This window comes from Tachysurus fulvidraco, chromosome 21 (genome assembly GCF_022655615.1).
Source record: "Tachysurus fulvidraco isolate hzauxx_2018 chromosome 21, HZAU_PFXX_2.0, whole genome shotgun sequence".
Taxonomy (NCBI): Eukaryota; Metazoa; Chordata; class Actinopteri; order Siluriformes; family Bagridae; genus Tachysurus; species Tachysurus fulvidraco.
Window position 1 is genome coordinate 4,022,938 of NC_062538.1, and position 27,295 is coordinate 4,050,232.

The 27,295-nt window shown below is 41.6% G+C and overlaps 2 protein-coding genes across 2 annotated transcripts in view; one reads left to right on the plus strand and one right to left on the minus strand.

Moving 5' to 3' along the window:
• Positions 1-2,107: 2,107 nt before the first annotated feature.
• On the plus strand, positions 2,108-7,343 carry zgc:165573 (cysteine-rich and transmembrane domain-containing protein 1). The gene is made up of 3 exons (XM_027153487.2): positions 2,108-2,410; positions 5,223-5,564; positions 6,704-7,343. The coding sequence occupies exons 2-3, from the start codon at positions 5,243-5,245 to the stop codon at positions 6,808-6,810; spliced, it is 429 nt and encodes a 142-aa protein (XP_027009288.1). The 5' UTR covers positions 2,108-2,410; positions 5,223-5,242; the 3' UTR covers positions 6,811-7,343.
• A 4,821-nt stretch (positions 7,344-12,164) lies between these two features.
• Positions 12,165-27,295, minus strand: part of tenm2b (teneurin transmembrane protein 2b) — a 322,068-nt gene continuing 306,937 nt past the window's right edge. Inside the window, exons 19-29 of the mRNA XM_047805881.1 lie at positions 24,819-25,071; positions 24,682-24,702; positions 24,003-24,235; positions 21,240-21,394; positions 19,555-20,429; positions 18,072-18,247; positions 17,137-17,372; positions 16,400-16,696; positions 14,654-16,274; positions 14,224-14,354; positions 12,165-14,102 (exon numbers count right to left, since the gene is read on the minus strand). Coding sequence (XP_047661837.1) covers positions 13,365-14,102; positions 14,224-14,354; positions 14,654-16,274; positions 16,400-16,696; positions 17,137-17,372; positions 18,072-18,247; positions 19,555-20,429; positions 21,240-21,394; positions 24,003-24,235; positions 24,682-24,702; positions 24,819-25,071 — 4,736 coding nt within the window. The 3' untranslated portion in view covers positions 12,165-13,364. The remainder of the gene's footprint in view (positions 14,103-14,223; positions 14,355-14,653; positions 16,275-16,399; positions 16,697-17,136; positions 17,373-18,071; positions 18,248-19,554; positions 20,430-21,239; positions 21,395-24,002; positions 24,236-24,681; positions 24,703-24,818; positions 25,072-27,295) is intronic.

Sequence of the window (27,295 nt, forward strand, 5' to 3'; positions counted from 1 at the left end):
GGTGGAACCAGTCGAGCAGTGCTGGTAGCTCTGAGGAAGCTGGTCCGTTGGCTTTGTAAACAAACATGAGTGTTTTGAATCTGATATGTAATATGGAAGCCAGTGGATGGAACACAGCAGTGGGGTGGTGTGGGAGAACTTAGGGAGGTTGAAAACAAGTTGCACTGCATGATTTTAAGACCATTTGCAGAAGATGAATTGCGCTCAGATGTAGACCTGCCAGCAGTGATCTGCAGTAGTCTAGTCTCCCAATGAAAAGAGACTAAACAAGCTCCAGAGCAGCCTGTATGGCTAAAAACTGGCTGAATCCTTCTAATGTTATAGAGAAGAAACCTACACAAACAGGGCACATTAGCAACATGTTTGAAAAAGGACAGTTGATTGTCCATGGTTACCCCTGTGGTTGCGAGCTGTGACCGAAGACGAGATCATAGAGTTGTGCAGGGAAACTAAGGTCAAGTGACGGGGCAGATGAATGCACCAAATTTAAAATTTAACCACTGCACTGAAACACAGAACCGATCAAGATTTATTAAACATTTATTTCATGTTTTTGCATCACAAGCTTATGATGAAGTATATATGATGAATCCCTGATAGAGAAATATGTGTACTGTTCATTCATTCATTCATTCATTCATTCATCTTCAGTAATTGCGTTATCCTGCTCAGCTGGATCCAAAGCACATCACAGGAACACTGCGCCGATGCAAGGTATCATGCCTGCACACTGAGAGGTGATTTGTTATAACTAATCCACTGGATAGATTTTGGGAGGATGAAAGTGATTGCAACACGTTGGGAACTCCACATAGAGTAAGCTGTGCTTTGGGTCAAACCGTGATGTGGAAACAATACTTGCTATAATGTGTTGTCCACAAGCTACTGGGAAGTGTGACAAACATCTTCCAAAATTCACCAAACTGTTTGTGTTACCTGAGGCCAGATGTAGTGATATAATCTCTGGTGAATGCATAGAAAGGCACTTGTGATAAAGCATTGATGTAGATGATTGGTGATTGGTAAATGGTAAGGCACACAAGCGTGATTGATAAAGGGTTGACAAGTGAGATACAGGTTGCTCATTGGACCTCTGGCCATCAAGATACAAACTGTGAGCCTGAGCAAGGCCACGGTGGATCTGAAGCGTATACCAAGAACCGGCAGGAATAAATGTTTTATGGCATCAAGGTTTTATGGCATTTTATAAAATAATGAATTTATCATAAATTCTGGGTAATTAAATCTCAGAAAAACAAGGCTACTAACCAACAGCACTGCATTGTATAATTAAATATGTTTTGTTTAATTCAAATATTATTTGGAATGTTTTATGTCATACATTTTCTTTGGTGGTGGGGGTGGGGTGGTGTTGGGGGCAAGTAGAGATGCACTGTATACAAGGGGGGCCGCACGCCAAATGTTATCACACGATGACTGACATTTTGTCACATTAAACATCTCTCTCCTAATAGGCTTAATAATTTTATTAGCACTAAATAAATTGCATTGCATCGTCAATGTTATAGGTCACTTTTAAAATCATGTCATATTTGATATCTTGGCCATGGATGCATTAATCATTGCATCTGTTTTTCAAAGATGTCAACTAAAAGGCAACTAAGCATTCTCTCATTCGCCATGAGAGGAAAGCCCCCTAAAAAGGCCAGGTTGCAGGATGCTGGCCCAGAGGAGGTGGTAAAAAGGGTAGGCCCATTGTTGTGTTTGGGTGGAGGGTTGGAGATGTCACTCTGGCCTGTCTTCAAAACTTGAGAGCCTTGGTAACATCATGATAAATGTCAAAGATGAAATCATAGATATAAAAGCAAAATAATAAAAGCCAGTTGATTCAATCTCTTGTCTATTTATACCAGTTCTTCCCAAGTTTCCCTGTAAATAATAAAATGCCCCAAGCCCTCCATTTATCCATCACTGTTACACAATCATCCTCTATTTGGTGAAGTGACGTAGTATCGATTGTCAGGGTTGCCAGGTTGAGTCGGAATTTTTCATCTTTCGAAATAATCACGATTTTAAATGATCATATACTACAATCTTAATTGATCTTCGACAAGACGTAGCGTTTATTTCCCCCCAACGCGATACGACCTCAAAACACTGCAATTGGGCGGATCGGCACACAATCTGGCAACACTTTCGAGGGTCAGCTGATAAAGTGTTGTCAGAACTTTCCAATAACGACGAAGGCACCGCGGCAACCGTGGCGTCATTAGTACGCGCTGTTGGCCGAGAGAAACAGTTCAGCGTTTGACTCAGCATACGGAATTTTAAACCTTTAATAGCAATAAAACATTATATCTAGGATCAAGCGAACGCTGCACGCAGGAACGCGCTCGTGAAGCTCCATCAACGACATCTGACACCGCTATCTTCGGTTAAACAACCAAAGGTAATCCTTTTTTCTCAACTCTCATATCTCTTAAATATCTCTTTCATTAGAAAATGTCTATCTACGTGTTTTTATTTTAAAATCTTTGTGTTCATGTAATTTAACGCTCCTTTTTTAACGCCTCGCATATTATGTGATTCGTTGTACGTTTTTCTCAGAGCATCCCCCGGGTCCTATGTACCATCATGTTCCAGGACCAATTTTTTAACCAATTTTTGAACAGCATGCAAAATTTAAAATTATACTTAAGTGTAAAATTATTTAGAATATGAATGTGGTGTTGTTTATAAATTCGATAAGACTTGTCTGACTTCACTACTCTAACATCTGCTTTTTGTTGTGAGTGACAACACACGTTTCCATGCACCTGAACATGGTGCGTTCACTGGCACACAAAGTTCATGAGTTTCCATTAGTTCTTAAACAATAATGATACCATATAGATTTAAACTGAAATAACCTTTAATGTTATACACATGAATAACATTGTGATGGCACAGGTGGAAGCCACGGTGCTTCCATCTTCCACTAGTCTTATATTTATTAAAAAAATGTGCAATAATCTTATTTATTTTAATCTAATTTATTTGTTACCACCTCCATCCTAGTACATCCCTGCATCTTATTCTATTTTATTCTATTCTATTCCATTCTATCACCTATAGCTAATATGTTATTAAATTATACCAAAACAAATTCCTTGTATGCGCAATCATACTTGGCAATAAAGCTTCCTCTGATTCTGATTCAGATTCAGAACCTTTCAAGTGTAAACAGAATTCATTTATTTTGAACATGTGAAAGAGATTTGTGTGTTAATTTGTATTCTATGGTATGGACATGAGTCATACAAACGCTCCAGTGTTGTTTGTGTCTACTGTGTGCACACACACCATTAAGTGGTTCTTTAGTTAATAATTCACCATTATGGAACTGCTCAGTGTGATTTCTATCTAGACTAAGTATTGCCCTGAATTCAATTTGCTAAGTGAAAGCTATGTTGTCGTATGTTAACAGTACTTCCTGACATCTCTATCCGGGTTTGAGACGCATAATACAATGATTCTCTGTCATAAGGATTTATACACACTGATTGAGTTTATCGCCAGAAAAGGCATGTGTTTGTCATTAAAATTGGCATGTATAGAAAATGGATACATCACCATTATGTGAAGCAAAATCCCTGGATTTATCATCTTTACCATAATCATTGCCCAGAAAAATAAATAAATAAAATGTTAAGTCTGAATTTTTAATGGAGCTTTTAATAAAGTGTTTAAACGTGAATGATGATCAAATCCCTAAATACAGATTTGATGGAAAGGTGAAGAATATGGGGAAAACCGTGATGTTACATGCGCTCGATACTTAGTACGTGACCAGCGTACACATCTGTGTAACATTTCTGCTAGTTATGATGCACTAATCTTAAGTTTCTGCCAGTCTTTAACAGCTAGGTTAGTTGCACTTATCTAAATATACGGTTCGGTACAGTAATTATGCCATAGTTATATGGTTGATGTCTTCCATTTTGACTCTTATCTGTCACTTCACTTCATGGTGCAAACATGGCGGATGATTGTGACTGATTAAATACTGTGATTGTCCAGTTTTCACTGGGAATCCTGAATTCTTTTCATCTTTGACCCAATTTACATAAAGTCTGCATTTAAAAAAAAATGTATTTAGGGTTTTAAACATAACCTAAAATATTGACGTCCATGCTTTAACAACAAAATGACAACAAATAAAATACTCCCTCCGCTTCCGAGTTTTATACACCTCTTTATCTAAAAGTCCAAACCAGTTATTAACAACTAAACCTAAATTAGGTTTATTATAATAATATCAGTGAGATCTCTGACCTTTGCGCTCTTATTAATGTTGTTCAAACTATGTTGTAAATGAATACAGATAAAAGGTTGTTCAGGAATATGACCCCAGCGCTCCTTGGTGCACTTCCTCCTAGAAACAATGTGGCTTTGAAGAAATCTTTCAGCTTTGTTTGCATTTTCATCTAATCTCTATGTAGTAAAATTAAACAGACAAGAATTTCAAGACTGAGAAATGAATTGGAAACCTGTTTACTTTTGCTGGTAGTGTTTGGACAGTCATTAAACCTTTATGCAAAACGCATTTCTTTCTAATGCTTTCATAAATATCCTGTTGAAAAGCAGGTCTGTTCGAAGACGAAGGTAAAGAAAAGAGGTTATGTGGTGGTGGGGGGAAGAAAACACGATATGCTGTAGTACTGTACCTTGTCTTGATATTTAATATATGAAAATACCTGAAAATGACTTGACCATTTTCCTCCAGTGTCTGAAATTTGGATAAACATACCAGATCTGTTCTTCTGTATACGTGACATTGTCTCTTGTTTGTCTCGTTTATTTTTAGACATTCAAAGCCTTCGTTTTTTGGACATTAACGCTTTTAAATCACATTACATTTAAATGTCCGTTGACTCTCCAACAACCCTTAACCTTGCTATGAGTCACTTACTTGTTTGCTCTCAGTATAGGGTAACATTTTGAAATTCTTCTGTGTGCAATCAGTTATGACAATGTTATCACATGTGAATGTTTGTGACTAATGAGTCATTTCTAGGTTTGCGTTCTAGTAGTTTCTGTCTGTTAGCTTTATCTACTAGGCACTAGGCTGTACAAGGCTGACTGGCATTGTCAGAAGGGAGAGGTTACAGGACACTTGACGTCAGCAGCGGATGTCGTCCTTCGGTTTCTGAGATCGTGTGTATTCGGATCTAATAAAAGCCAACTATTGACGAAGCAATGTTGCTGTTCCTTTGTTCCAGGTGACTGCTTCTACTTGAAGATGAGCTACGATCAGCCTCCACCGTACACAGGCCCAGGTGCCCCTGCCCCAGGTTACCCTGCTGCCAGTGCCCCGGGGTACCCTCATGCCAGTGCCCCAGGTTACCCTGCTGCCAGTGCCCCGGGTTACCCTCCTCAGGGTTTCCCGCCTCAAGGCTACCCTACTCCGGGCTTTCCACCCGGTCCTGAGCAAGGACCGTACCCTAATTATAATGCTGCACCACCGGGGTCATACCCCAACCAGCCTGGCTATCAGGGATATCCAATGCCTTCTCAACCAGGGTACGGAGGCCCGGTGTATGGCGAGGCTCCCAAAAACACAGGTGAGCCATATCGCTATCAAAACGATAACTTAATAGAACAACTATGAAGTAAAATGCATGACGGCTACAAAGAAGTTTTTTTTTTCCTCAAGCGAGTCTCCAGTAAAAATGTAAGTGTATGGTGATCGGAAAGACACTGAATTTCTGGAGAAGAGGGAAAAAAAGAGTAAATACCATTTACACATGCTGTATCTTAAGTGACAGTATTGGCCAATTTTCACAGAGAATGTGCTGTTATTGATGAACTGTTACATAAAAACAGCCCCCGGAGTGGTAACTGCTCTGCTTTCTGCTCTGTTAATTATTCCTATAATGACTTCTCTTATTATGTTTATTCCATCGCTTTAGTCTTTGGACGTGATATAAGTCAGGCTGAATACTGGCATTGAGCTCAATCATACTACGCAGATGTCAGGCTTTTATGCTAGTGACCTGAAGCATGTAATTGAATTCTGAAAAATCTTTGAAAGAAAAATCACAAATACAAGAATCAATGTAAATGAAACGCAAATTTAAAAGAAAGTATTATTGTCTGATCTTTTGTGAACGAGTTTATTTTAGAATCGTCTTGTGGGAGAATATAGAATGCTAAAAGTAGCTTTGCTGCTCATTGTAATGTATAATATGCATCTCGTGGCTTGTGGCTTTCAATGGCTGGAGTAAGCTGCTTAGGTTCTGCTTCTCACACACACACACACACACACACACACACAGAGAAGTGGAACTTTTTATTTGTGAAATACACACACACACACACACACACACACACACACACACACACACACACACACACACACACACACACACACACACACACACACAGAGAAGTGGAACTTTTTATTTGTGAAATACACACACACAGAAGTGAAACTTTTTATTTGTGAAATAAACTCCACTTCCCCTCAGGAATGATTTTTCCAGTCACAGGGTCATTTTACTAAATTTTTTTCACTGAGAATTTTACTGCAGTAATTAAATAAGACTTTCTATTTCCCATGAACCCACCGCTGCTCTATATTACGATTATGGTCATTTTAAAACTCGGCTGAAAAAAATATCTGGAAATATCGTGCGTCATTGTTGCGCATCATTTTTGTAATTGAATCACCGGGATGTGTGTTAAACCTCTGTTTCTACAGTGTACGTGGTGGAACAAGGTCGGCGGGACGAGTCGGGGGAGCAGGCGTGTCTGACCGCGTGCTGGACGGCCCTGTGTTGCTGCTGTCTCTGGGACATGTTGACCTAATCTGTCTGTAGCCGAGCCCTCATGTGTAAAGACCTTTCCCTCTCTGTATTTATGTATGACTACTGCAAAGACAACGATCCAGTGAAAGAAAGAGCGATGTCCGTTTCGTTCAGGGATTTTACATGTTCCTGTTTAGATTACTTTTTTTCACAACTTCAATAAATTCAATGCTATGCACTGACACGTTTCTAGAAATGCAATCGTAGCTCCAGGCATATGTCAGCTGAGCTGTTTTTATTTTTATTTTACGCTAGACTTAAACTAGGTACTAATGACCGTCGTCGATGAATGCACGTTTCTGTTCGGTTTAAAACCAACGAGGAGGAAAATTTTTATGGTTAAAAGTCACGATTTTTGAGCTTTTAGAGTATAATTATAATTTAACCTTATTTTGATTTCAGTCATGTTTCCTGTAATGTTGGACTGTTGAATGTATGATGCACATTGTAGATTGGACCTTCACAAGTGCACACTGGAGGTCTGTATAGGTGTCTGTCCTGACAACCGAATTAAACACACCAATGTCCAAATAACCCTGAGTGTCTTCTAGTCTCACTGAGGATTTCAAACGATATTTAGATGCTATAAATGAGTATTGTAATGTAATGCATGATCAGACGACTATATATACTATGAATTTCTTACAATCACACAAAAAAAAGATTTGTAACTTAAAGTAGTTGAACACGTTTCTTTCTTTCTCCGTCACGTTGGTGCGAAATACACTTTTTTGCGTCTTCAGCCGTGTTCTCTGTTGCATCGTGTTGTGTTTTGTACGCTCTTGCATAATCCGCTTTCAAGCAAACACCATTATTACTTCCCCAGAGTGATTAAAGGGCACAGTACTCAAGTGTCAGTCCCCTTCTCCCCAGTGGTGTTACACTCAGCTCACTAAATAGTTCCTATGTGTAAACTTATCCTTTGCCACTTCATGCTATTTAAAGCTGTAGCACAAATCAAACAGGAGGTTCAGGAAACCTGTCCATTTGCTTACAAAAAGGCTTTCACATGGGTGCGGTTTCTAATGCAATGAAAAATTCATGAGTGCTTGAGCGTTTTCAGTGTGAATTCATTCAGCTTGTTCTAATATTTATTTTTTTTATCATTGCCTGGTTTTAATGTTTAGACGTATATCAGTGTTGACCACAGCAACCGAAAATCTTACTGGTCAATATTCACCATGTATACGCTCAGCACTTCAATAGGAACGTCTGTACCCGTGTTCATTCATGTAATGATCAAATCCGACAGGAAATCCTGCATATAAAGATTGAGAGATTCAGTTGATGGTTCACATCAAACGTAATCATCAGTGTGAGAAGAAAATGTGGCACGGTTGTTGTACCACTTGAGCAGTTTTGAGTACTTCAGTATCTTCTGGGATTTTCACACAGAACAGTGTCTGAGAGTTTAAAGTGAATGGTGTGAAAAACGAAAAACAAACAGCGTGTGGGTGAAATCGGCACTTCGACGATTGAAGAGCAAGGATGCTGACAGGATGGCTACAGTAACAAAACCACACATCTGATTACAACTCTCATCACCTGGTCTTTTAACAAAATCAGCTCTCCATTTTTGTGCCTACTGTAGCCTCAGAGTCCTGTTATTGACTGACTTAAGCAGATCCTGATGTGATCATCTGCTTTTGCAGCCCTAAGCTTAAAGTGTGCATTCGGAGAAGCTTTTCTGCTTACCACAGCTTTAAAGAATGATGATTGGTCCGTTGCTTTTGTCTCTAAAACAGGAAACGTTTGATGAGTGACCTCTAAGATCTAATTAAAATATAAAAATATTATTACAATACACTGCATTTTACAACATTTACATTTTACATACAGTTAGCATTGTGCACTTATGCTAACTGTTCCACATGTTTATATGCTCTGATAAGATGATTCATTTCATTTCATTCTGGTGGCCGGATAAGAGCCTAAACTAATATACTGGATAATCTTGAGTTCATAGAGTACTCGGTATCAGAGTAGCAGATCCCAAACATCTGAGAGTTGAATAAACGCTGAACCGAGGCTTCCACGAAGCATTTAAATGGAGTAACACTGTAAGAGATCTACACGTCTACAAAAACACACCACCTTATGCACCTTAAAGAGCCGACATGATGCTGTCCTAAAACACGGCAAGAATTTCATCAATAAATGACTAATAATTACTCCAAGCTGAATTCTATGTCCATGTAACATGAAGTCCTGTCTTGCTGTGAACCGTATTTATCATGTATTAGTAATAATTCTGACAACCTAAAAGGTTCAACAATCAGCACAGTATGAAGAAAATTAAGAAACAATGATATAACAATGACAATAATAATTTATAAAGATGTTCCTTTAAATTGACAGTAACGTGAATATTTGTCTATTCTCTTTTTAATGCCACACCCCCTTTATGGTTTAGTGCTGTGATTGGACAGTGAGTACTGTCAATTTACTTTGAACACTTATGAAAGTAAAATGCAGCCGCAATTAGTCAGCTTTCAAGTGTTTGAACCCTTACTGAACATTCATTCATTCATTTTCTACCGCTTATCCGAACTTCTCAGCACACGCTAAATAAAAGCAATGCAATAAAATGCTTTTTTTTTTTTTTTTTCCAATGGTACTTTTTCATGTCGCTAATAAACAGCCATACCATCTGTATTGTATACTATATTACTTCACTGGCTTGATTCCTTTTCCCTCTGGCATGGAATTTTCTCCATATTCCGTAGTCTACCATTTTTTGACGTAAGTATTTACTGCAACCTATAATTGCTGGATCTATTTTAGGTTTTAAGCCAAGAGCCACAAAATACGTTCCTGAAATTACACCAAAATAGTATGAGCCCACTCTCAGTGAACATGGTGCCATGCCCTTTCCTGTGTTTAGAGTCTTTTTAGGGCAATTAAAATAGCTTTGTTTATAATATTAGTCATTCGAAACATTTCCACTGGTGTCCCACAGGGCTCAGTACTTGGTCCTCTGCTTTTCTCTCTGTACACTCTATATACTCTCTTGGTGAAGTTATTTCCTCACATGAATTCTCTTACCACTGCTTTGCTGATGACACCCAACTCTTACTCTCCTTCCTGCCCACAAATACCACAGCTTCTGCTTAGATCTCAGAATGTCAAAACCTCGAAACCTCGGGGTAACAATGGACAATCAACTGTCCTTTTCCTGTTGCTAATGTTACACTCATGTCAGTTTCTTCTCTACAACATCAGAAGGATTCAGCCATTTCTTTCCACCAAAGGCTGCCCAGGTACTTGTTTAGTCTCTTGTCATTTCAAGACCGGACTACTGCAACTCTCCGCTGGCAGGTCTACCTATGTAGGTAATATGTCATTTGCAAATGATCTAAAATATAGCGGTGCAACTTGTTTTCAACCTGCCTTAGATCTCTCACACCACCTCACTGCTGTGTTCCCTCCACTTCTTCCAGTAGCTGCATGGATCAGATTCAAAACACTGATGGAACGAACTTCCCAAGATGTCTGAAACAGTCGGGTCACTGGCTAACTTTATACGACGGGTGAAGTCCTACCTCTTCCTGAAACACTTATCTGTTATGTGTATGTTTAAAAAAAAACAGTTTTAGGTTGATGGTATCCTAAGTCTGTAACCTAGTGAACCAGTGTTAAAGTATTCATTGTTAGAGACTTAATATCACTTTTGTACATTGGTCCGGATAAGGGTGTCTGCCAAATACCAAAAAAAAAAAAAACCCAGTACAATCCAGGGAACTCTGAATGAAAGGTAAGAGAATTCATGCATTATTAGTCACTAACTAATTTTTGAGCACCATGCACATACAATCATTCACACCTAGGGGAAATTTAGTGTAGTAAATCTGCCTGCATGCATGTTTTGGATGGTGGAATAAGAGAATCTTGATGGAATCCATGTGACAACGGGGAGGCCGTGTGAAACCCCACACCGACAGTAACCTTGACACTGGAGCTTTTAGGTGATATATTACCATATCTATAAAATAATATAAATGTTAATGAACCATTAACATCAGTCTTAAGAAAAGCTTATGTAGGATATGTGACCATGTTATATGGCTTATATGAATATTTTAATAAACACTAAATGGTCTACAGGCATATGTGGGTTTCCCCACACTGCTGCCACAAAGTTTGAAGCACAGAGTTTAGAACAAAAGCTTTGACATCAAGTTACAACTGGAACAAAGTGTCTGTTCCAACATAAAAATTCCCCCCATGAAAGCTCCATGAACACATACTATGCCAAAGTTGACGTAGAAGAACTCCTTCTTCTTCTTCCTTCATTCACTACCGCTTATCCGAACTTCTCGGGTCACGGGAAGCCTGTGCCTATCTCAGGCGTCATCGGGCATTGAGGCAGGATACACCCTGGACGGAGTGCCAACCCATCGCAGGGCACACACACACACACACTCTCATTCACTCACACACTCCGGACAATTTTCCAGAGATGCCAATCAACCTACCATGCATGTCTTTGGTCCGGGGGAGGAAACCGGAGTACCCGGAGGAAACCCCCGAGGCACAGGGAGAACATGCAAACTCCACACACACAAGGCGGAGTCGGGAATCGAACCCCCAACCCTGGAGGTGTGAGGCGAACGTGCTAACCACTAAGCCACAGTGCCCCCTTAGAAGAACTCCTCGGGGGTAAAAATTGAACATTAGAGACTAAACAAGTGACTAACATTGGCTAAATGAACATCGTTTTACTTTTTGTTTTTCACGCTTTTTACGTTTTTAAGTATTTTACGTGTATCTATCATATATGACAGAATGCTCTCTCTCTCTCTCTCTCTCTCTCTCTCTCTCTCTCTCTCTCTCTCTCTCTCTCTCTCTCTCTCTCTCTCTCACTCACCCTTGACTTATTAACCTAGGCATTTTAGCTAAGCATTACCTATAAAGTTTAACTTTTACCTGAGATTGAGGCTTGGGAATGTGACCCTGTGATGCAGGGTCTTATGGGTGATCCGCCATTTTGCTAGGGTTACTCAGTTAGCTAGTCAGCCAGCCAAGATTTCATAAAGGACTTCTGGTATTCATGTCAATTTGGTGGACATTGTGGTTGTGTTGCCACAGCAACAAGGGATAGCCCTTCTAAAAATCTACAATGGAGTGTCATTTGAGGATTTACTGTGCATTCACCCTCCTTCTAGCAATACACTGTTGCTAAGCATCAGTTAGCAGTTCACTTGCCACAAGTCTTTTATTCATTTTCAAATGTACGTATTTACTGATTAAAACACACACACACACACACACACACACACACACACACACACACACACACACACACACACACACACAGCTATATATTACATATAATCACACACCCAACACCGTACAATCATATTCTCAACTGTGCATAACTGGTTCTTTAATTGGATGTAATTAAGAACATAAACTTACAAAATACATTTATTTGGCTCTGATGAGAGGAAAAGCACAATTAAAGTGTAAAAATGGAATGGTTTATTTCCAAATTCCCAAAGACCATCTCTGTCCCTTAGTGTCCGAGCGTATTTTTACATTTGCCATAAATCTTGACGTTTACTGTATTTCACAGGCAGAGAGAAGAGATTCTGGTACAGCAACAATAAGAGAACTCAATTAGAAAAACCTTACAATGTCACATGAACTGTTTATCGTGGATCTTCCTTGACATGGATTTCCCCCCCCAAAAGATAAAGTCACTTCCTTAAATAAATGTACACGCTGGGTTTTAATCCCGTCCTCCTACTCACTGACAGTTTTACATATAGTATAAGATTAATATGTATTTCACAGTTTCAAAGACATAATTTAAAGTATAAACAAAAGACACAATATATTACTTTTCTATAATTTCTTTGCTTGGCTGCAAATTAAAATAAAAGAAAAATCTTAATGGAGTTTTACATATTATACAAAGGGTAAATAAAAAGATCAATCTTTATGGAGATTCATGCTCGGCAGCGAAAATCTCCTCGTGATTGTCTTATAGTGCAAATGTAAAAGGACAGAGATCTCAAGACTCGCTTGACGTGTACTCCAATGAGTACCGCAACTGTCTTCTAGTACAAGTCAAATCCTGTGGGAAAGGACAAGAGACTGAAATGAGACACGTGTCAAAGTTCCTTTTGCAGAAATCTTCAGAAGGAATCCAGTGGCGTTTATCATCCACAGCTTTAATACATATACTGGCAAGTGATGGCTTAAGTGACAATCATATTTTGAGGCCTGAGACAGTGACTCACTTTCTGCTTGTTTGTTATCTGCTTCCTGTTCTCGAAAGGTACCTTCATATGGATGTTAGGCTTGCCATCACTAAGCCCAAAATGGTCTAAAAAGCTGTGACATTTCTTAAAAAGTCTAACATTTTCTTACAAAAAAAAAAAAAAAAACCCAACAAGTTTTACAAGTCTTTATCCAATCCAATTTTGGCTGCATGCTGTAGCTTCTCCAAGGTGGTTGAAGTCTTTGTGGAAACTGCTGGCAGCTCTTTCTGGATTTGGTTCCTCTGTCCGTGGGAGATGAGGAAATGATTGCTGCAGCAGCCTGGTTCTGTTACCTCTTTCCCATCTCATTCTGTTTGAGGAACTGGATGTTAGCCCTGCTGTCTGCTAGTTCAGGATACTGCTCCACCGGGAGTATGTAGTAGCCCTCATAGCCTGGGACTTTCCCAACTGCTAGGAGCTGCTGCTTCTCACTTTCACTCCATGCTCGGCTCACATCCCTGCCCTCTTGTACCTGGTGCTGCTCCATGGCCCAGGCTCGAGCCACCGCCCTCTGCTGCGCTTGCTCCAGCACACGAGATCGCTCTTTTTCCAGTAGCTCGATGCCAAGTCCGTATCGAACGCTAAACACTAATGCCGGAGTGTGAATCTCCACAGTGACACCACGGCGTGACCGGCCGCTTACCGTCACGTTGACTCCGCTCTCCAGTGTCCTGTGCCCACCACTGATCCCCAGGGCCAAGAGGTCACCATCAGGTAGCCCAAGCTTCACAAAGAAGTGCCAGTCACGCCTTTCTATGGTGTAGTGCATGCCTTCAAGGTAGATGGCGCCAGTGAGCACCTGTGCAATCTTGCGGCTGCCCTCGGTGGCCGCACTTGTCACGGATGCCATAATGTGCCCCTCCCTGATAGCCAGCATCATGCCTTTTCCCACAACGGGTGTGCTGGTGCCAAACCAGTAGCCAGGCTTGTCTCGTTTAACACGCCAATGTTTGTTGAGCTGCCTTCCCTCCAGGGCCATAAATGCCTTGTTGTGTCTCTCCACTGAATGCTGCACTCCCGTGAACAGCTGTGAACGTCAAAGTGCATATGTTAAAGAGAAAATAGTATCAGCTCTATGATCAGGTCATTTCAAGTTCAAAATCAACTGGAGCACATGGTATTTACACAGGACTGTAAAGTAAACATACCTGGGCATTGTCACAGTCCTGACTGGCAAGCAATTCATATGGTGGGTCAACAAAATATAATGGATGCCTAGGGAACCCAGGTATGATGTTGCTGAGCTGGAAACCAAACATGACCAGCCAGCTCTTCACGTCTAAAGAGGGATCACAGCAAGAGGATAAATAATCATAGCTGTTTTTCAGCAGCCTATTAATGTGATTATAGCATGTTTATAGCATGCGATATGGCAGACATTTACATTACATCACAATTATAATATTTTGGTTTGCTAACCAAGTGGCAGCTAATTCTGCGCAGATTGGGTGACAACGAAGTGTTAAATGTTATGAAATTACCGATGATACCTTCAAATATCTCTGCATTATTTAATGTCATTTAACATAACATCACAACACTGCCATAGTTTGTCTGGTGTTTTGGTAAACTCCTTACCTGTCACATAGTTCTTAACGTCAATCATGTCACTGAGGGGATTATTGTTCTTGAACATGTATAAGTTGAATGGTGCTGGCTCTTTGCCTATCCTCGCCCAGAGCGTGTGGTCAGGTGAGGTCCAGCGGCCTGCTAAAACATCATAGTCTTTTTGGGTAAAGTGCACCAGCTTCGTTAGAGGGTCATACAGTCCTCCATGGAAGCCAAGCACAAGCTGGAAATCTGGGTTGGAGTCATGGTATATCTCGCCATACGCTGTGTACTGCAGCTGCTTAACCATTTGCCCATTGCTGCTAAAGACAGCCAGTGGAGTACCCGTGTTGTCTGAAGCAATATAGTACTCCTCGCCGCCATTCACCTCCATGGCGAACAGGTGGCCCTGGAGGTCGTAGTAGAAGGAAGTGATCTCAGCCCTAGAATGGTTATAGATGTGGCTGACCCGGCTTGGGTGATTGAGGTCAGCATAGAAGTATTGCTGGTGCTCACCAGCTGACGTGCGACGTGACACACGGCGCCCGAGGCCATCATAGTGATACTGAACGCTCCAGCCATCCGCTGTATGGCTATAAGCTCGCACTAACAAGCCTTTGGAATTGTACTCAAAGAAATCAGAGCCCCTCTGGCTGAGAAAACCATCTTCATCCAGCTTGTACTGCATGTCCCCAAGGCGTGTGATGCGGTCACGCAGGTCATAGCGCAGTGGCAGCAGCCGGGCACTGTTTCCAGGGTTCAGCAAGTGCAAGTTGCCATTCAGGTCATAGCTATAGCGCCACATGGACCAATCATTTACCTTAACGCCAACAAGCTGCCCATCACCGTCATACTCATAGCGATACTGTGTAGTGTTGGCATACGGCCCGATTTTAAGCTCACGCTTGATCACACGCCCCATGCTGTCATACTGCACCGTCATCCAGTACATAAGAGAGCGAAAGATCTCGTACTGCACCTCTTTTATGCGCCCATGAGCATCGAAGTGTTTGCTGAGTGTCATCACGGCTGTGGTGATGATTTGGTTAATGTCATAGTAGATGATGCCAAATTTGCCAAAGTGCTCTACCTTGCCGGAGATCTCATCATAGCGGTAAAGATCCACAGGAAGCGGAGTCTCTCCGATCACCGGCTTTATGCTGGCCACACGGAAACTGTTGTCGTGGTATGTGTAATCGAAGCGGGCATTGACCATCCCCTCCTCTGAGAAGCGGTACATCTGTTTGTCCACCAAGGGGCCGAGCTTGCGGTAGCGGATGGTACAGGAGAAGCCACCACTTTGCAAATTCACCATTTTGAGGACCCCAGCTGTTTCGTCGTAGCCGAAAGTAACTGCAGTTGAGTCGTATAGTACTTCGGAGAGCTTGGCTAGTTTTCCATACTTGTAAAGCACACGACGACCTGTTCCCAGGTAGAAAGTGGCCCGAGGAAGGCCATCCTCACTGAAGTCATGGATGATTGTGGCATTGCTTTCGGGAGGGTTGTAGATGTTACGGATGTAGCCTACAGAGACATGGGTGGACATGGTGTGTCTGGCCATGCTGGGCATGGTGACCGCTGTAAGCCTACCAGAGCTATCGAAATCAAAGACGTACTGCTTCTGACTCTGCTGCAGCAGCAGCACCATGGACTGTGCACAGAGAAACAAGGCAAGAAATCACACTCTCATTAATATTTCATATTAAAGTCAGACACATTTTATGCAACATAATACATTTTCTATAACCAGACAAATCTAGTCCAAGCATAACTCACCTTATCAACATAGCTGAAGCTCCACACTTTCCCATCCACAAAGGTGCGGGATAGGATGCGTCCAAAAGTGTCAAACTCACTCTTCTCACTCATGCTGCCCCTCTGTAAGCCCACCAGACGGCCAGTGGGTGAGTAGGACACGTTGACCAGTGCCAGACTGCTACTGGGGAGCCAGGTGGCAGGCCGGCCCTGAGCGTCGTAAATGATGCGTAGCGTGAACTTGCGGTGATCGTCATACACCTTCTCTGTTCTCGTGTTGCGGTCGTAATCGATGGAAAGCAGATTCCTGCCATGAGCCTGGGGAATTTTTAAAGAATCGTGTGTTAGGGTGATTACTATTTCCAACTTAGTGTGATTATTGTTACAGTTGTACTCATGCTACCGTTTCCATTTTTACTATAATACAGATCTGATCAGAACTGAAACTCAACATTAATCTAATGTGGACATTTTCTCAGTAACCAAGGAACCAAGCTTCTGTTGCCATGATAAGCAAAATCTCAGGTATAATAGCGATGTACAAGTTGAGTTCTCTTGTCCGGCTGTAGGAAATACAGTATGGCTATAAAGAGTTTAATGTTCGTATCAGACTTGTGAACAAAACCTGTACAAAATCTGTACCTGCTAAAATATTACACCGATATTCTAAAATTTTAGCATACTATATTAGCATACATTCTATTTACAAGAAATACATACAGCAAATTTAAGGTAATTGACTAAAAGCTCAAGCTTACGCGTAGTTTTCTTCCGAACACAGTGATTTTGCCTTTGGTCAACTCTTTCCTCATCCTCCACTCAATAGAGTTGAGTCCACTGTCTGTCGGCAGAGAAATGTTGCGCCTCCCAATAGTCGGCGTGACCGAGCCTGCCAGGACATGAGGTTCAGTGTGGAAGCTGAGTCCCATGCCGTTGGCATATGAGACCCTCAGGGTGCCATTGTAGTACATCTGATAGCTATTGCGAACTTGATCTGTGAGAAGGCAACGGGGGAGATATTAGAGCTATTCAGCGAGGAGCAAGACACCAAGCTGCATTTTATTTTCCAGAAAGCTTTAGATTTGTTTTGATTCTACACATTACGGTAAAATGTCATTCGGGCCAGGTTATACAGTATGTGCAACAGAAAAAAAATGGACTGATGTTGAGGATTGCTGAGAATAACAAGTTTTAGCACAAATGCCTTCGGTTCCATTTACACGCTGTAATTGCATCAGCTGGCACTCTCTACAGACGGGCACGCTCAAAGTGCAATCATTTACGCATTGAAAAGTCATCAGAAACTTTTAAGTACACTCCAGAACATTGCTAACAAGCACTTGGTATCCGAAGACAGCTCAGAAAAGCCTTCAAACTCATTTATCTTGAGTAAACAACAGATGCAGATGTTGGCTGTACCAGGAAGTGTAGCATAGATAGTGAAGATATTATTGTAAGCGACCCATTGTTGGAGAGTATTATAATATAATACTACAATTGAGCTTTAAATGTTAAGCTTTATGTATTGAATTGTTTCCCCAGCTCTGCTCGACACATACACGAGTGATTTTATTGTGGTTCATTAAGAGGAGGTCCCGTTCTACCTGTTTCATTAGTAACGTGCTACAACGTAACATCTGCATTTGTGTATAATGGGCTGTACTATATATATATAACTCTATACTCTTCTTACCTTGAAGCACAGTGTACGATGCCTCCACTGAGGACAGGTTGGTGATAATAGTGACATCATCATCCCTGTTAGAGCTCTCCATGTCGATGTTGATGGACTGTTCCATCTCACGGTGCAGACTCGTCACCATGCCGGTGGGGTAGGAGACGTTTGTTAAGCGACCCTCGCCGTCGTAGCTGCAAACAGGAAAAAAAACAGCGATCCACAAGTTACAATGTTTTGATGTCTTAAACTCTCAAGAGTACCAAAGAGATATAATTAGAATTATCCAACAGTCTATATTCTGTAGCGTTTATCCTGCACACGGTCATGTCTATGAACTGGGGGAGGAAACCGGAGTAACGAGAGAAAACCACAAAGCATGAGGAGACCATGCAGACGTCACGCCCAGGGAGGAGGTGGCTATGGAACCCTTAACCCTGGAGATGGGAGGCAAATGCAATTCTCCTTTTAGTTTTTATTTATAAATGATTTATTATAAATGTAACCTTATTATTAGTAAATTACTGGTGATAAATAATAAAGGGTGCTGTACCATGCTCCTGACACTAGGGGGCAATAAAACTCTTTAGAAGAAGCGATGTATATTGTAGAAGAGAGACACATTCTAACTCATTCTGATGTTTATGTTGCCAAAATAATAATTAAAGACATGGGAATAAATGCTATTTTTCAAAACACAATGCAATACAGGCCATTTGCTAGATAGTGTTTCAGATAAATGATCTCCTTATTGCTATCATTATCCTTTATTGCTAAAAATCTGTGCAGTCTGGCTCGTCGGATAAAGCTCGGCGTTACTGATATCAGAAGGTCAAGAGTTCAAGCCCCAGCATGGCCATGCTGCTACTGCTGGGCCCCTGAGCAAGGCCCTTAACCCTCTCTGCTCCAGGGGCACTTTAACATGGCTGACACTCTGTGCTTTGACCCAAGCTTGGGCTCAGAAGAATCATTTCACTGTGCTGTGATGTATATGAGACAAATGAAGGCTGCTTCAAATGCTGTAATAATATTCATAGCCTTTACAAACAATTTACTCTTAAACAACTAAGCCATGCCAGTTGATATATGGATTTCATTTATGCAATCAACTTCGTCCTTGATGTAGGAAAAGGGTTTCGCATAAACGCCTGTTGCATTATCATGGCATGGTTTATGTCCGTTTTTTTTTAATGAACAAATTATATGTATAGAAGTGATTACATAAGTAGTTCATTTCACACTGGCACTTATTGGAGTCATTTTTTCCTCTGGCTGAATTTCAGTTGTGCGTTCTACAACACCCTATGTAGTTAGCACATCCAGTATAAATAAAGCCATTGGGGATTCAGCCTTACCGTTTTGGAAATGGCTTTATAGTAAAAGAACGTTGATGTACGTCTTGTCTGTGGCTGTATATAATTACAAGTATATTAAGATCTGATTGCATTCGAATACTTAAGTCTTGTAAGTCATTTAAAACCAAACGCAAATTGTTACTCACTTGTAGAAGTTGGTCCAGCCGGACTCCTCAGCTTTTGAGGCGAGCAGCTCGGTGTTGGTGGTGTAACTGAGCAGCGCGACGTCCTGGTTGAGGGCAGAAACGGAGCGCAGGTTTCCGGTTGCATCCATTCCCAATGTCACCACCTGGTTCTCAGGCAGCAGTAACAGCCGTACCACTCCACCTGCCTCTCTCCTGATCTTTAGAGTGTTGTTGGAGCTATCCGTGACCGAGACGAGTTCTCCGTCCACTCCGTAGCTGAAGTTATATAGCGGGAGGCCTGTGATGAGACTGAGCGTTTGCCTGTGCAGACCATCTTCACTGAACACATACAGCTCCTGCTCCAAGGCTGACCCCAGCTCGTACTGACCTATGGGGTTCAGGCCTGGCCGGTTGACACGCACCGCTCGTACACGGATGTTGTTTAGATCAGCGATGTAGAGTGTGCCATCAGGTGACACTGCCATTGAGGCGGGCGTGTTAAGGTTGGCGTCGGCTGCGTAACTGTCATCGCCAGAATAGCAGTTACAGTTGACGTCGTTCTTACAATCACACTCGGATGAAGCGCCAGCCAGCAGTGAGATCTCGCCGTCAGCGCTGACCTGCCTCACGCGGTTTATTTTCTTCTCATCACTCTCTGCGATGTAGAGCACACCGGAATGAGAGACAGCAATGGCTGTTGCGCTCTCCAGAGCTGAGTGGATGGCCAGCTTGCTGAGGGAGTAGTCGATACCTGGAACCTGGCAGTGCATGGGCCGGCCAGCCACGATGCTTACCTGCTGGCTCTCTGTGATTCGCAGGACAACATTGTTCTCTAGCACATACAGCGAGTTGTCTATGGGGTTGACGGCCAGGTCAGTGGGCCACTCCAAGCGCACCTGCACAGAGACACACAGGAGATCTGTCTATCAGATTGAAGGCTCAATTCTAGAGCTAGATACAGACTGATTCTCTGCTTCTTTTCTTCGCAAGAGTGCTTGTCAAACAAACAATACAAGCATCTGGGCCATGAGTAATGTACCTTTTGTGTGCCACATGGGAAAGATGGAGAAGGGAATAGTCAGACAGATGCTAAAGATGATGATGACGGAGACAGTGAGAGGAGGCAGAGATTTCAAACAGCAAGGTTAAGAAAGAGTGCGAGAGAGACAGATAGTGGAAATTTTCAACACCATAAACTACCAGAATGTTTTCAATCGGGCAACGATTCTGTACCAAATGTTCCACTTTTATGTCTTTTGGCACAAATGGTATTCAGAGGTATTGCACTGTTAGCTGCTGACTGGCTCTGCACACCATAAACACACATGGAAAATTATAAAGTCATAGAATATTTATAAAACTAATCCCTAGTTCTGTTGCCATATTTCAGTTCTGAAAAAAAATTGACACACAAGTATATACTTTTAATATTATGATGATCCTGATTGTATCTCTTGCCCTTATCATTAACAAAATATCATTGGTTGGTGGCAGCTCATATAAGCCAAAGAGCAGATATCATTCAAGGCACTTTCTCCATGTTAAACGGCAACGTTTCAGCTGTTATCTGTTGTGTTGGAGCTAGGGGATTAACTCTAAGCACAAACCTCATGTTTGGTCATCTCCGGTATGGGAAATGGCGGTCGTACATTGTGAGACAAATAAAGAGACAGAGTATAAAAGCAGAGAGGAGTTAATGCACCGACCTGACTGACGTCCATGCTGGTGTCACAGCTCAGAGGCCTGACTGCGGTCAAATCGTTGGTTTTTATCAGAGTAGAAATGATGCCATTCTGATCCACCTTACGGATCATGGTGGCGTCCACGAAGTACATGAGCCCGTTCTTATCCACAGCAATGCCTGTAGATGAACATAACATATAATAATAAAAGATTAGCCGATATGCCTTTTCTCAGGATTCACCGCTAACAGGCTTGCAAAACAAAATCATGTTCTATTTACTGCAAAGGAAGGTTCAGCCAGACATAGCTGACAGTCTTCATGAGTTAAACACCTGAGCTGACAGCTCGCTTGAAATACAGATTAGCATTCTCAGCCTGTCTCATGATGTCTAAACTGATTTCAAACATCTCTAATCTTCCTTGCAGAGCAAAACCCGTGCGCTGAATAAATACTGCACTGTTTAAAACGCAATATCCAGCGAAAAAACATGTCCAAATACACAAAGTAAAGAAAACGCTGTGTGTCTCTACGAATGCCAGGTTCCTCTGGAAGGTAGCTACTAAAAAAAAAATAATAATAATTAGCTAACACGCTAGAAAGATACGCTGGTCTGTATGTAACGGTATATAGTAGGGGTGGCACGGTACATGAAGAAACACCCGAACCGCTTGGTTCGCTTGTCTTGGTTTGGTTCGCGTGTGCGTCGCACGGTTCGACGCATGCGCAATGTAGCCCTGTGCTCAGTTTCGCCTCGGACAGTTTCGCACAAACATACATATAGACAGTAAAAGTTGAGTAAGGACTGCTGCAGAAATGTCAAGTGATGGAGATAATGAAGGTTGCCCGGAGTGTGCGGATGCGCCCGCGTCGTTCAAATCCGGTGTGTGCAGAGCCGGATTAAATAAATGGACTACACTGGGCAGGCTGCATTTTTTGGGCCCCCCTCCATCGATGTTATTTATGAATTGAAATCTGAAACTTACCAAAGTTACTAATAAAAGTTAATTCACATTAACATCTTTACATAATTAACATTAGCATCTTCCACCGCGTCTTCCGCCGCATTTCCCACCGCATCTTCCACCGCGTTCACAGCTGTCAGACGGCTGCCCGACAGAAACTTTTGCAAAGCCCCCCGCTGTCTCTTCTTTTGTTCTTCTTCATTTTTTGTCTTTTTACGTTTTGCCGCACCCGAAAGCATCTTCAAAGTCAGCCTACTACTCAAAACACACCTGCCTGCTATATTTGTTGTCCCGCTCTGACGTCTGACCGCCGCTGACGTCTCCCCGGACTTAACTGGCTGGCGCTTCTATATAAATACAGTCTATGGTTTAAATAAACATCGTCACTATTTTTATTTAATTAATAAATAATGAAATAAATTGTAGATAGGACATTTGTACATTTTATTTTATTTTTATTTTTATATATATATATATATATATATATATTTTCTGTCCCTCTGTCTGGGCCCCATCCTGCCAATCGGGCCCTAGGCACGTGCCTAGTTTGCCTTTGCGTTAATCCGGCTCTGGGTGTGTGGGAACATTTTGGATTTCCTGTTACTGACGATGACAACGGAAATAAAACAGTAGATAGAACTGCGAGTGTGTGCAAGCATTGTGCAAAATGCATTCAATATGCTAATGGCAACACTTCTAATATGACAGTTGTGATAAGATGTTAAACTTATGCTTGACTTTATGATTATGGCCTTTGCTATTGTTATAGCCGCATTATATTATGTTATTACATTATTTATATATTTATTATATATTTTTGTTTAAAATATTTTGACTTGTTTAAAAGACAGAGCTTGTAAGAGTTCCTCTCTTTTTCTTTACATTTTTTTTTTTTGTAAGAGCTACACTGAAGTTGGCAGTTTGATAAATGCAAGTTAATTTCAGTCTTTGTGTGCTAAAAAGGCACAAGTTCCTGTAGAGATAACAATACACATTCTTTTTTTTTTGCCATATAAACGAAAAGCATGTCATCATCAATGTCTTCTGTCTTGCTGTATCAAAATCTCACCTAGCTTTTACTCAGAGATGGTCCCAATAATGTGCTTAAAGTCAAGTCAAATTCAGTTAGTGCATGATTACGTTACAAAAATGTTAATACTGTATCCTAAATTGTGGGTAATTAAGCTAATAAGCTATATATCAAATGCTGAAGGCAAATTCTGGAGTGTTGAAGATTCAAAGAAAAAATAACAACAAGAACCGCACAGAACCGAAAACCGTGACCCTAAAACCGTGATACGAAGCGAACTGTGGGTTTTGTGAACCGTGCCACCCCTAGTATATAGCATTACGTATCATCAAAATAAAACATTTACTACAACTAAAAGTGATTTTGATACACAATTTTAACAATACTAAAAAAAAGGAGGTGCATTTAATTCCAGCTCCACTTAAATTAGCCAAAGAGAGTTAGATGTTGTTTTTGTAAAATATGTTTAACATTGGAGGTTATAAACTTTGGTCACATTTTTATTATCATTTTTGTGTTTTTTTTTTTTACAGGCTGCCTAATAAATGTTAATCTAGTTAATGTTAAACCTAGTTAATCTACTGGTATATGCTTCATAGAAACCTAATACAAGATCATAACAGCTTTGTCATACAGATTTTCGGTCTATAAAACAGGGGCTTGCGTATCAAAAAGTCCCCCCACAAAAACGACTTATTTCCCCTGAGCGAAACCCACGATTCAATTCCTGATTAAAAAAGAAAACCCTGATATGCAATGTTTCGCAGTGAGCAGGACAGAGAGTGGAGCTCACCTCTGGGGCTCATCAGCGTGGCCTCTACGGCTTTGCCCCCGTCGCCACACCGTGCCTCGTCAAAGGGCACACACTGCTCGCCTGTGCCTGCCACCACCTGAGTGTTATCCATGAGTGGGCGGGAAGCGCTCAGCGAGCGCACACGGTAGATCTGTCTGGAGTTGGTGTCTGACAGAAGCAGAGCTCCTGAGACCGGATCCACTGCCAGGTAGTACTTATGGCTCGGGCTGTTGCTATGGAAATACGGGAAACGGAAGGAATTTGTCTTAATAGTCTTGGGCCAAGAGCAGCATCACCTTGGTGAGCATGATAAAATGTTAAAAGCTCATCTTAGCAGAGTAATGAGACTTCTAAAATAAGCTATAAAAAAGACATCACTTTGATAGGAACGCAAAAATGGTAAGAAAGTGGATGAAATACAGTGGCTTAAGAGAGGAAAAGGGAGGTGAAAAACCCTACGCAATTATTAGACCGATAACGAGCAAATCGTTCCATAATTACACGCAGAAATACTGTGATCTGGACTTTCGCTATGCCATGCATCCGACATCTGAAAAATGCCCTGTGTTTCTGTGTCGACTGCTATTTCTTCAGAGAAAGCAGAAGGTGCTAAAATCTACAGACTGATACAAACATTTAAACCCGAACTGATCCGTGTGTGAGGCCGTATGCAGCTTACCTGTGTCGCAAATCTTTATTTCTTTAACGTGGAGTCACAAACACAGACAGGAGACAAAACGAGACGCATTAAAACTTTAAAATCCAACCGGCTGCTATATCAATAAAAAAGAAAGAAGTACGACACACGTGTCTTACCGCATCTCCAGAATGGCTGTGGTGTTGAGAGAAGGGTAAACCCTCCTGATGAAGTTAAAGTCACCCACGTACACGTTGCCCTCTCCGTCGCACGCCAGGGCCATTGGTGCCAGCAGCTTGTTGCCCTCGGCCAGGCCGCTGCAGCTGGGGCAGGAGATGCTGCGCCTCCGCCCGTTTCCCATGATGCTGCTGATGACTTGAGGCTGCTGCTCAGATATGAATATGTTCTCCCCAGAGCCTTTATGAAGAATACCTGAGAGACGCAAATGAAGATGAGTGGCACGAATTCGTTAGCATTTACAGGATTCTCTCTCTCTCTTTTTCTTTCTTTTTTTTTTCTCTCACAAATGCCAAGTGGAAATTCTGACATTAGCAACAGCGTAACTTGAGGATGCATTTAATCAGCTCCTATTTATAATGATGTGAAATCTACAAACAAGTGTCATTTTGCACAAAGATTAAACTGTATCGCTACGTTGAAGGACGTCGTATGTTTATCCTTTTAGAGTTCGATTTAATGGAGCAGAACTTTCCTGTACACTTGTTTTTATAGCAGCTATAAACCCATCATGAGCCTTTATTTATCTATCTATCTATCTATCTATCTATCTATCTATCTATCTATCTATCTATCTATCTATCTATCTATCTATCTATCTATCTATCTCTCTCTCTCTCTCTCTCTCTCTCTATCTATCTATCTATCTATCTATCTATCTATCTATCTATCTATCTATCTATCTATCTATCTATCTATCTATTTATTTTTACATTTTTTCCCTTTCTTGTCAATAAGAGAAAAACAAAACGCAGCTCGTCGTGTTACCGTGTTTAAGTTACGGCTCTACCTGGTAGGCGCTTTCATTTTCATCCTTTTATTGTCCGGCATTGATTTGTAACAGCTCTCGGTGTGTGAGGTTACGCTCTCAGATTGTAAACATCATGTACGTCACCCGCCGTTGCTTCCGGTCTTTTTGAGACTGAATGTGAAGCTTTAGTACAAGTGATTTTAATTACTCGTCATCAGAGGAATGAATGTGTGAAAGAAAGCAGGACGCACGACGATGCCGTGCGTGTCCTTTAATCCTGACGCACTGCGAGTTCTATTTAAAACACCGTGAGCAACACCTTCATCAGTAGGTACAGTTGGTTACTCTGTGATGTGTCGTTCCTCCAAGATTAAATGCCAAGCTGACTTATGCGGAGATTTATGTGAGACTGTATGTTGTGTGCGCTATCGTCAGGAGATCATGAAAACGAATCCCAACGACGTTACAGCCATCTGTGGCCGAGAGAGAAAAAACGTCTGTGCTCTCTGTATGCATATTGGGATAGCAAATTTTCTCTCTCTCTCTCTCTCTCGCTCTCTCGTGCAGTTTCTCCCCTGTCAATAACAGCAATTCTAGCCAATCGTGGTCAATTGTGAGATCATGTATAAAGAAGATGGTTTATAACGTTTTCCTAAAATGTATATTTACAGTATTATTTAGCCACCACAGGAATACGACCTGCGGCTTTCTCTTTCGCTTCGCTTTTTCTTTTTATTGTCCATTCCTTGCTCTCTAGCTGGTAGCCTTCTCACCCCTGTTCCCTGGCTCTGTCGTTCGTACTGCTGCTTGGATCCACAGATAGGTTTCTTGTAGTGCCTTTGTGCTTGTTCGTTGGCCGGTGCGCGTTCTCTGAGGGGAATTTGGAGGGTGACCAACACTCTCTCATTTCGGAGAGAAATTGAGGGGTCTCATAAGTACAAGCAGAGTCATCTAGAACAAGAGCTCCCTTCGTCACATTCTGTGTCTCGTGTAACTTATCCTTCACTCGATGTAATCACGCAGCAATACACTTGGCAATAACACCCGTAAATAACAAGAGTGTCTTGTGATCCTGTCAAATTCATCCCACTGCCTGGATATGCAATTTAGATATCAGTTTTTGTGCTGCATTTTGTTTTTTTTCCTTCACGACAGCTTACCCAAAAGTCTCGCTGGCGTCCCCGCGGCAGCAGATGTACCCCCCCTTCCCTTTTTCTATTTCACATTTGGAGATATCTTGTCAGACCAATGTCTCAACGTGCCGCCCTCTCGCTCCAGTTCACCCCACGCACTACGATTCTGCCCTTATCCTGTACCTCAGATCTTACACTTTTACTTCTGGTAAAAAAAAAAAAAAAAAACCAGCCATGGATGCTATGGTGTTGTGGGGGGTGTCCTCCTACCAAAGTACCATATATTTCATGGTTCTCCGTAGTCTTGGTTTGTTGTGTGCAGGTTACATTAAAGCACGTTGGTGGACGTGGACAAAAACGTTTGCAATGTTCGGAACAGTTGTATTTGGTCCTCAACCTGGCGGATGTTATGCGTGGTGTTTTGGTCAGTAGGAGCGTGCGCGGCTCCATCCTCCCAGTCGATGGTGGAGCTCTAGCCCTGCAGATACTCGTCCGCTTCTCTCTCCCATAGGATCGAGTGGTGACCACCGTCTCA

Coding starts and splice junctions, on each gene's coding strand:
- zgc:165573 (XM_027153487.2), top strand. CDS start 5,243: ATGAGCTACGATCAGCCTCCACCGTACACAGGCCCAGGTGCCCCTGCC. Junction 5,565..6,703: donor CGAGGCTCCCAAAAACACAG/GTGAGCCATATC, acceptor CTGTTTCTACAG/TGTACGTGGTGGAACAAGGT.